The sequence below is a fragment of the Antedon mediterranea genome, chromosome 11, assembly GCF_964355755.1.
Source record: "Antedon mediterranea chromosome 11, ecAntMedi1.1, whole genome shotgun sequence".
Taxonomy (NCBI): Eukaryota; Metazoa; Echinodermata; class Crinoidea; order Comatulida; family Antedonidae; genus Antedon; species Antedon mediterranea.
The window spans coordinates 8,564,458-8,576,121 of record NC_092680.1 but is presented as its reverse complement, the minus strand read 5'-3'; the positions used below and the strand labels follow the sequence as shown (position 1 = coordinate 8,576,121).

Here is an 11,664-nt window from a genome sequence, read left to right as displayed (position 1 = left end):
TAGTTTCTTATCTTTCATTTTACATACTTTCCGTAACCAAGAAGTTTTCCAATCAATGTTGTTATCATTGAAGTACTCTTCCCATTTTAGTTGTGACATTGGAATAATGAAATATTCTTTCACAAACCATGAGTATATTAGTTTGGTAGTATTAATCTCATACTTGGTTCCAACTAATTCATCATTATCATCACAATTGAAAATATCTACCTCCTTAATAATACGTTTCCATTGAATTGGTATTGCCTTAATAATGCACAAATACTCATTTAACTAGTTTGTTTTACATTGTAGTTTCACCAGTATTTCGTTTGATGTTAAAAAAGTGTTCTTATTAACAATGTCTTTAATACTGATAATGCCACTGTCAATCCAATGCTTGTAGAAAAGCGATTTTTTTTTTAGTTTAACGTAGTGGTTTCCCCACAGTTGCTCATTCATTATATCGTTATAAGTTTCAGGTTTTTAGTCGCGTGGAAGCGACTCTATAGTTCACTATGTCGGTCGGTCTGTATGTCTGTCTGTCTGTCTGTCGGTCTGTCGGTCTGTCTGTCTGTCTGTCGGTCCGGTATCACTATGCGTTTTATCGCTTTATGACCTTATCTTGATATCAGTTTAATCTAGCTAAATCAATTTTTCACAGAATATTCCTTATGGCCAGGAATCGATGTGGTTATGATTTCACGTTGCGCAATAAAAAATTACGCGGTCTACGCACGATTTAACGAAATCACGTTTGTAATCATATCTTAACAACCATGAATCACAATTAAATAAAATTTGGTACTCATAAATTTCAGGGCATAAATCATCATAATGGCAATACAATTACGTGCGTAGCGCATGTAACGCATGCGTACGCGCGCCTAAAATTTTTAAAATTTATTTTCGATGAAATAAGAGTACGTTTCAGGCAATTTTAAGCGTTTACAAAATTGCCATGAGTGCGCAGATTTTTGCGCGCGCACTGCGCGTTAAGTGTTATTGCGCACTCTTTTTGCCCGATTTCTGTTTTCTTGACTTACTTTTCAACTCGAAATTACGTTATACGAGCACGTCAAAAGTGACAGGCTACGCACGTGTAAATTAAAAAAATATAAATGTTTTTAAACATTTCAACATTTTTAAACATGTTCAGTAATTTCGGTCAGTATAGTTCACTATGTCGGTCGGTCCGTCTGTCTGTCGGTCTGTCTGTCTGTCGGTCTGTTTGTCTGTCGGTCCGGTATCACTATGCATTGTAGCACGCGACTTAATGGCTGTTGGCCTTGTTTTTTAGAGATTCTGTTATAATTTATGTAGGCTTTTATCATATTTTTGTAAAACAGTGGAATTTTATCAGAATTAACATCAATAATGTTATAACATGACATATTAAGTAAAACATTAACTGAATAGTTAAGGAAACTTTTAAGGGACCTCTGAGCTCACTTAAAAGTTAAGGGCAAAATAGGCCACGTTAAATGTTTCACTTAACCTAAAACCCTTTGTGAATACCACTTAAAGTGAAACCCTGAATTTTTTGTGATTTAAGGGAAATTCTTAGGATTTAAGGGAAATATTTTACTTAAGTGTGATTGGTGAATACGGCCACAGAGCGGGAGTACGATTGCATTAAGCAACTAGAAAGGCACTCCGAGAGTGCCTTTTCTGTAAAATTCTCTCTACATAAGATTTCACCGGGGAAACAAATATATTTTTTATTTTTATGTCTTAATGCTGTGTGTGATTTAGGCTAATTTCACTACAAGCATGTGTATGCGAATTTGGTGTAATGGTTATGTAATAACCAGCCTTTCAACTAACAGTAGTTTCAGTTGACTAACAATAGAACAGAAACGCCAAAACAAACGGGTGAATTTGAAAAGAAGTAAGTTTTTAAAAATTACTCGTATAAAAAAACCTGTAATTTAAATAAAATTATGTTTTCATGTTACAAATCAAATCACAAATTATAACCCTTTCCTCTTGTACAAATATGAAGTTTTTTGGACAAGTAGTTCTCGAAAAAATTGTCTATCTTTTAAAACTAGCAGGTCTTAAAATTATAATAAAAAGTGGTCCAGATTAACGACGTATCTATCTATATTTTTATTTTGATAAAGATCTTGTAATAATTTTTTGAGTAATCCTGCTAACAAACAACCAGACAAACAAACAGACACGTGCGTGTTATTTATTTTCTTTTTAAAATATATACAGCGCGAATAAAGTTTTGAAATAAATATAATATAAAGGTAATAATCTACAAACAACAATTTTACACTTTATCCAGCACTAACCCACTAAACATGATAACGCATAAACGCTATAATATAAACACAAGCTCAAACAAATATGAAATGGTTCCTATTTTACAATGGATTTCTGTTGTCTCAATTTGCTATCTAGATTCGGAATGAAAATGAATTTTACATAGGCTTGACTACCTGCCATTACTTGTCTTCATTTGTGTTTTAAACCGCGTCCCGGTCCAACAGCCTTTCTCTGGGACAATTAGGTGACAGTAGCGCTGTTTCTAATTTTGCCCAAAATAATGGCAGTCTGTCTGGATGATCTTCCCACTCAATATACGTTTTCTTGGTCAATATCTTGTGTAAGAGCACTGGCATATGTTTAGATGACACCTTCTCAAGTAACACCACAACTAAGATGTCTTCATGATTGTCGAACATGCGCATGCGGGCCATTTCCAGCTCGAAGTAACACCACTCACTTTTTGCAAAATTTTTTGAAACAACCATCAGTACTTTTCGGCTATATTTTACAGCATTCGATATGTTGTTTACAACTGCTTCACCCGGAATAAAATCTCGGTAGTCAACGCAAAGTTTAAAGTTTCTTTGATCTTCTAACGATGGTTGTAAAACTTTGAGAACCCAGTCTTTGTCCTTGCTGTTGTAAGATACGAAGGCGTCATACCGAATGTCTTCTCCGTTGATCGGAGGTGGTCCTTGGTTGTCAAGCTGTTCGTACTGCTTACGAAGACGACGTCTTTGTATCCAGAACCTAGAATATGTCCAGAATATGTATAAAAGTCAAATTGTGTTTTATAGATCTTTTTTATCGACTAATAATAATTATGTCTAAAATATTATTCTATTGACATTAGGTACGGTAGGTTATAGAAGATTTTACTATTAGTGAGAGGTTTCAAAAGGGTATGCAAAATATATTGTAATTATTTTCTTATGAAACTGTACGAACAAATCTAAACCATCCAAGGACTTTGTTGAAAGAAATAAAGAAAATAATGTTGAGAAAATCGACAAAAGCAACCAATGCTGCTACACAGGACATTAGAACTGGGACACTTGACACACACGGCCAACCATTAGGACTTATAGTTTCGTATTAGATGTAAATTTGAACTAAACTTGAATTTACACAGAAAGATGTTTCTTGGTGAAATGAGTTTTAAAATGTTGAATTGCTTTATTGACGTTACCTTATATCATATCTGAAGTTATACAAAAGAATCACAATTATCACGACCATAATACTAGCAGATGCGGGTGGAAGTATAATCTTTAAATATTTCATTAATTTACTGCACTGTAAACTGTCAGGGTCAAAATTCAGCAAGAACTGACTGTATCCTGCGATCCCATTCATCTTGCATTTTGTATACTTGAGATTCTCAATGGTGACGTTTGTCATTACAATCCATTTTCTAAACCATACCATATTGCAATCACATACTAAATGATTAAAATCTACGTCAAGTGTCTGCAACTTTGTCAAATTTTGTATACCGACATTTTCTGAGATAGTAGAAAGAGAATTGTCGGAAATGATAATTTTCTTAATGTTGTTAGATCCTTTAAAGGCTTTATTAGGAATATATGACAGTTTATTATACTCCATGAATATGTAGTTGAGCGATGGAAGATTTTGTAAAAAGTTTGTCGGAAATGATACAATATTGTTATGAGAAATGTGAATTTTTGTCAACTGTTTAGAATTCTGAAATATGTTGCTTTCTATTGAAGTTAACCCACAGTTTTCAACATCTAGAATTTCCAAAGAAACCAAGTCTACAAACCAGGCTGCTAAAAGTCTACCCAACAATTTGTTTCTATCCAACGATAAACTGATAACATTTTTCAAACCACGAAATGAATTTCTTTCAATCAGATCGTATTTCAAGTCATTATCATCTATACGCAAAAATTGTAAATCAGATAATGTGCTGAACGAATTATCTTTTATAGCGGTTATATAGTTATATCTCAGCGAATAATATACATCAGTTGGTACCGTACTCTTTAATGGAACGGATTTTAATCGTAGGGTTGTACAGTAAACATTGTGACCATAGTATACGTCATTTCCGTTTACATGTTGTGGACAGTATAAGCACTTGCATTCATTAGGACATCGTAATTCACTGGCGTTACGAGGAGCCCCATCAATATAAAATGGATCATAATCGTAGCATGAAGAATTTTGGTAACCAGCAACAGTCACCGACGAAATAACCAAACAAAATATCTTCAAATAAAACATCTTTAACAAAGCCATTGAAGATGATGTTTTTATCTGAAAAATTAAAAAAAAATGCAATATTAACTTCAGTTTTTATTTTCAAAATACTTTATTTAGTCATATGTTATTGTATGATATTACATTTATTATATAATGCATAGCAAATTAAATATTTATTTGTTCCATATATAAAAGGAAACATTGTTTTCCTTTACAGAAATATAGTAAACAAAACAAATATTCACAATTACATCATACATTAGATATAATTACAATTAGAAAAATAAAAATGTTGAAGATTCGCACAGCGAGAGAAAACAATCGAACAAGGAAGCTAATGCAGTAATATTGCAAATGTTTTTCCTTGTATTTTAAGCGATTCATACAGTAGTGCCGTAGACAAAAGTTACGGTTGGTGAGGTTTTATCAATTACTAAATAAATCTTCTTCACATCAATGGGGAATTTCCCATAACGAAATTGAAAATTGGTTCTCACGAGTGTTTTCTCTGAACCACCACTACCCAGTGGAGAGTGAAATTAAATTGTAATTTCATTTTTCTCTGCACCACTCATTTACCTCTTCGCTCTGACTTGCTTCTATGGTCTTCTTGGTTATATACTCGGTCTTGATAAACAACACGCTTACGCCTTTGTTTTGGTTTTTGGACGGCGACTTAACGACAACATTTTAAGATTAACATAACAAATTCCTTTCATTATTAACTAGTTTACGTTTGGAAAATCCTAGAGGTTATACACACATTGCTCCAATATGGTAAACAACTGGTCAATTAATTACGTTGGTAGGCCTATTGTGAATGAACTCTAATGAGTCTAGGCCTATAAAATTAAAACACACTATATAATTATATAAATATCTCAATCACTACATCTCAATGTATATACTGTATATCGATACATACATAATATTTACTCATCGAGATAGCTATATACAAAAAGAAATATGAAAAGTAATTACAATGTAGACTTTCTTATTACAATCAGTTTCACTTCCTTGTAGTCCCCCTCAAGATGATACAATGTCACTTAGATGGTTCGCTGTAAACTATTGACCCAGTAGGTAGAATATTTAAGAGATATCTCGAATATAGGCCTATTTAGGCTATATATAATAGATTAGAACAAACGTCGGTATTAACGTACACGCAACGTGAAGTATGCTAACAGCAAGTACTTACAAACGGGAAGAGTTACTAGTTCAAGTTCAATAAGTTGACACCCGGGCTGACACCATTGAATTGAAGTAATACTTAGTGAATGTGAATGTCGGATTAAACAATACACTGCCCTCTATATAAAATAATGTTACCTATCACGAATTCCAGAGAGGGAGTAAGGCTGTTGAATTAAACAATTTGTAATTATTATTATCAATTTTCTTATTTATCTTATATATCGCACGCAGAAAATGTACACAAGTTAAAAAATAAATATGATATAAGCCTAAAGGTAATGATCTAAAAATAACAGTTTTTCACACACATAATGTAGTAGAACATAAAGGATTAATCAATTACTTGTTGGTTAATCAATTATTTTATTTTATTTATTTCAGAAATATTATTTATATAAAAGCATACAACAACAAAATAACAAAATATGGGCGTAAAACCAACATATAAGTATTATAGCACCCTCCTGAAACTTTAGTCTTCTTTCTCCCACCAAACGTCCGACTTTCGCGCCGTTTTGGGCATCTTTAAATTACCCTTCGTTAGACCGAAATTTGTTTAGGAAATTAACGAACTTATTTTTGTTGTTTATACCAAAGAACTTATAACACAAGAATCTCCTGTTCGTCCGAAGCGCGTAACAATTTCGAAAGGCATTGTGGGATAGAATAGAGCTATGGGTGGCGCCATTGTGAGCCATGGAGTAGGGCGCCCGCATCAAATTAGAAAGTCAAAATCATATAGGGGATCTGCTAATGCTCTAGGGGGGATAGAGTAATTGACTGAGGAGTAGGGCGCCCGCATCAAATTAGAAAGTCAAAATCATAGAGGGGTTGTGCTAATACTCTAGGGGGGTAGAGTAATTGACTTCCTAGTTTGGAAGGGGCGCTGCTCCATGCTGTGAAATGGCGTCGCCCAGTTTGACCTTTTAACCCTGTACTTCCGATACTGTGTTTTGAATGCAAATTGAAGAACAGGAGATTCTTGTGTTATAAGTTCTTTGTTTATACCAACTTCTTTACGACGACCGAATGAGATTGTATTATGTCAGATCAGGTCATAGATGAATTTACTAATGATAATATTATTACAAAATTTATTTACGAATATATTACTAGTGTTGTTTCTTTGTTAGGTAAAAACAAATTTGTTGCGCTATGCTGAAAACATGTTTTGCATTTACTCAGGAAGTTACATGGGAGAAAATTTTACTTGGAAAATATGATGTCAAAATTAATGAAATATTTTCCATTTTAACTTTCTGTGTTTATAAAAGTAAAGTCAAACATAGACTAGGACTTGTTAAAAAATGTTCATGGTTAATGTTCACTGCGGAGTTAGAAGGTATAATCAATTGTGAGTTTTTAATAAATAAAGAAAGGGCAAAAAAATGTGGTCAGATATGGACCTCAACAATTTAGCAAGGTATAAAATTAACGTTTATAAAATTGATATTTAGGTAAAGTAAAATATAACTTTTTTTTGATTGCCTGAAAGAGATAAAAAGAGTTATAAAATAAAGAATTCTGTGGTAAATTATACGTAGGCCTACATTGTTAAGGATTGAAAAACGGGTAAAGAGTGTATAACATAGAGGAATTTTTTTATCTTCTTTCCTTATACTATTATATAAAATGTAATGGTAGGAGTGAGATATCAGATGTACTGGAAGTTATTTAATGTCAATTATACTGTATTGTATCATTACATTGCTCATGTGCAATGCATTGTAAACGAAAATTTTATTGATGAAGAAATAAAAGTTGGTCGATCCTACATAGACAAAAAAAAAGGTAAAAACAAATTTGAACGGGCACTATTTTTTTTATTTAAAAGAAAATCGATAGCCTTAAAAGGTCATAAATAGAAGTGAAACCACACCGAACTATCACAGCGCCTCCTAGCTTACCATTTTATATTATTCAAATAATGAATGTTTATGAGTGTAATGGTACAAATAATGGCATGAGGTGAATGATGAAATATAACCTTTCATCATTCACCAAAAGCCATTATTTGTACCATTACACGAATATAAAACATTCATCATTTGTTTTATATTACATCTAGCTAGGCATAGGCTAAACCTAGTACTAGCTTGGCCGAAAGGCAAAACTTCGACAGACAATTTGAACTCATTTAGGCTTATTATGGTCTTCACGTCTTGTAGAGATGCTCCCATTAATTTATCAAAATCCTACAAACGAGCTAAAGCTAATTTTAGTGCCTTTTTGATCTAAATTAGTACATATATATCGCTCCAAAAGATGTACTTTTATCGCTAAACCTAACATTCAATTTGCGGCGAAAGCACAAAATAGGTGGCGATGTTGTATTTCAAAATCAATAGTATAAAACAAAATATTTTTCAAACGCGAAACGAAATTTTTTCCGTACACAAAAAAGTACTATTAAACGATCGTTGGATAGTGCACCCCATGTGACCCACATTCGTCTAATCAAATGACAGGAATTAATTTAGGTGTTATATAAAATATAATGATAATTTTCATTTGTACAGTGCTATTATTCCAACGATCATTTCTCATGGCGTTTGGACTTGGTTGTTACCACTTTTCAAACATGCTGCTCCCCTCACGTTATGTCAGTGCTGCCAATAATTCTAGTGCTTTCCAACTGAGTAGTGTAATTAATGCTCTTGTTGCTTACCATACCTTTCAACCGAATTGGTAAAAGCAGTGTAAAATAATGAAGATTTATCGTGTGCACTTAATTGTCTACATAGGTTTTCATTTAATATTGTTTACATCATCTTTAACCAACAACCCATTAAATACTCAATTATAACCTTAGCACTTTCAACATACTCTGAACTGCGGCAGCGATGGATGCATTCTTATCTTCTAAAACTAAAAATTGTCTTCGTTGTTTTATTTTTTATTTTTTAACTGATTACGACGTAATGAGTAGGCGTTAAGACATTACTGTTATCTTGTTTGTCATTTATTATACATTATTATATTCAAAATTATAAATTAATTAATATACAAAATAATTCGATATTTGATTAAACCCAAAACATTTTATTTATTGTATCATTAAAATGCATCTCTATAGTTGAGTTTTCATTTGCAATTATTGTATAGAATAAATACAGTTATTCAATAATATTTTATATACTTACCCAATACAGATGGTTTTGGCCAAATTGGTTATATGATGTTACTATACTAATATACTTTTAATAATCGAACAAAAAATTGTTTACTGGTTTTAACGTATTTGAAGTACGATGCATTTAACGTATAATTGTACGTACGGTACGTTTACGTAATTTAAAATTCTGTACGATTACCTTAATTTAAGTACATTTAATGTAATTGTTTTTTAACATTATAAAAAATATCTATTATTTCACATTGTCTGTTTAGAGTTTTTCTTTCTGTTAGAAATGTATTTGTTTTTATAGATTCGAACCTATGTTTCTTTGCGACATTTCGGCAACCTTTGTGCATGTTTGAAGGTACGTTTATCGATGTGTATGTTTCGCTAAATGGTAGCAATGAATTACGATAGAAAGTCGTTCAGTTTAGTATTTTGTCATTGATTGATGAGTGGTGAATTGATATGGTTTAAAGTAAGAAAGTATACATTTCTAAAACACCAAGTAAAGATGCGCTGTGTTCGCAAAGTATGTCGTACATGATCGTAAACTTAGACACGGAAAATAGACATCGGAAACTAATAGAGAATTAGATTCGACATAAAAAATAAGATTTTTATTTCCTTCATGGTCACTTAAAAAAATGTTTCTGTGTGTGAAAATAGGAAGGATATATTCTGATTATCAACATTCAGTAACGCAATGATAAACTTTGATGTACGCGCGCGTTCAAATTTTGATATTTCTTGATAATTCTTGATTTTCAATGACACTCAAAGTTAAGATGCTAACAATGTGCAAAAGGAATGGTTGTTTTCTTCTTTTATGATATGGATTGATTCGTATCTTAACTTAATAACAAATAATAATAACAATTTTGCAACAAATTTTGCTGGGAATTTCTGTATATTTACGTTGACATTTCTGTATTTTCCTTGTATCTCAATTGATACTATATAAACCATTGTTACCCACATAATTCTGTTTCAGTAGAGACGATTTATCAAACTATTTTGTTGGTAGAGGACATTTGAATAAACTTTTTGTTTTCACAATATCTCAATAATATAAACGTGGGTATTTGTATAATCTATTTGATTCGTTATTAGCCAGAAGTACTTTATACACGGCGTTGTTACATTATCTAAAAATAAAATGAATTGAGGTTGTTATCTTTGTACCAATGGATTGAAAATACGATTTCAATTCCATTCATATTGATACTAATAGCAGTGAACAATGGGGAAATACTGCTTCTACGTCGTTTATTTTATATACGTACATTGTTATTTCTTAATCTGAAAAGTGTACCTTCATATTATATCTCTCCTTTACCTCATACAGATGTATTTTGTATGCTATTTCCATTAAATTCTATTGTTGAATTCTCATTCAATAATAACTGTCTTTTACCAACAAACAACTAAATTGCTTATATCTGTAATAAACTTGATTGGATTTTATTAAAAATTGAACAAACCAAATCAAGATTTATTGTTATTTAAATAATTTATTGTTATTCGATATTAAATGGAAATAAAATATATACGTTAGAGGCCAAATTTCACGTTTTCTTTGCTGTTGGTATTATTTTAAAACACGTCGATAATTCAACAGATATATAAATTATTATGAGCATAATGAAGTAGACAAGAAAAAAAAGCTGACTAAAAAGACATGTATAAGAATTGAGTATTAAAAAAAACCGTATAGAGTTTTTATTTTTAGACGTTCTAGTAATTTCACAGTAAAATTCAAAAATAAAAAATAATTATAATTATTTTATATAGTTTGTTTTCTTTTAAATTTGAAAAAAATCCCACTAAAATACTAAGACAAATAGAATTTGGAATCGTGGATTTGGGAAACTGTCATTTAAGAAAATCCGTCCGTTCTATAAAGTCTTGTGATTTAAACCAAAAAACAATTTTAGATGTTTTATAATTTATAATGTAAAATATATAATATTATTATCTATATCACTCACTGTTTGTTTAATTAAAAATCGAAATTAACAAAGTTTGTGATTTAAACAAAAAAAAACATTTTTAGATGTTTTATAATTTATAATGTATAATATATAATATTATTATCTATATCACTCACTGTTTGAATAAAAATCGAAATCAACAAACGTGTTAAACAAAGTTTCCTGAAATGTTCTCAAATTTAGGTTATTATTGCCTTCATCAACTATATATTTATACATATATTTTGAATTGTGTTTTTATAAATGAATTTCATTTTTTTACGTAACATTATCAAGTAAAGTGAATTTCAAGACGAACAAACAATCACTTACCTTAAAAGGTACTCCTTTTAACTAATTCTCGTCTACAATTTTGCATCAAGTAGAGTCGGGACTTTTTAAAGTAGACGATATCAATATCTGTTATTTGAGGAAAATCATTTCTATTTGGCTTATTAGACAATCAAGAAAATATCTACCATAAAATGGTACACCAATCTCGTAAGGTAATGTGAGATCGAAAAGGCTATACGCCATTATACAGTTACTAAAAGTATCATAGTGCCGCAAGGATATATTGTAATTTGATGTGGAATCATTATTTCAATACATCATTTTATAGATAAAACACATATATTTATATTATACCCAGAAAGATACTATTAAAACTTTTTGTAAGTTATTTCTGTATCAACGTTTCTGTTAGTTGATTAAATCTTCATTGTCACGTGAATGCTTTTATATTATTTTTTTTCTTAAAAAAAAAAAATATCTTGATGATCATCACGTAATTTAGGTATTTAACAATGTATCTTAAAAATTATTATCAAATAATATTAAAGATGTATTGTCCATTGAAACACAAAAAAATGATAGTTAAAATATTCT

The 11,664-nt window shown here is 30.9% G+C and overlaps 1 protein-coding gene across 1 annotated transcript; it reads right to left on the bottom strand.

The window, feature by feature from the left end:
- Window positions 1-2,205: 2,205 nt before the first annotated feature.
- LOC140062812 (toll-like receptor 2) lies at window positions 2,206-4,323 on the bottom strand. Its single transcript, XM_072109151.1, has 2 exons — window positions 3,449-4,323; window positions 2,206-3,009 (listed from the first exon to the last, which is right to left on the bottom strand). The coding sequence occupies exons 1-2, from the start codon at window positions 3,865-3,867 to the stop codon at window positions 2,457-2,459; spliced, it is 972 nt and encodes a 323-aa protein (XP_071965252.1). The 5' UTR covers window positions 3,868-4,323; the 3' UTR covers window positions 2,206-2,456.
- Between the last annotated feature and the right edge of the window lie 7,341 nt (window positions 4,324-11,664).

Bases quoted from the DNA above. Each gene is read 5' to 3' on its own strand.
- LOC140062812 (XM_072109151.1), bottom strand. From the start codon at position 3,867: ATGGAGTATAATAAACTGTCATATATTCCTAATAAAGCCTTTAAAGGA. The intron at 3,010-3,448 runs GTAACGTCAATA...GACATATTCTAG, and splicing joins AACTTCAGATATGATATAAG to GTTCTGGATACAAAGACGTC.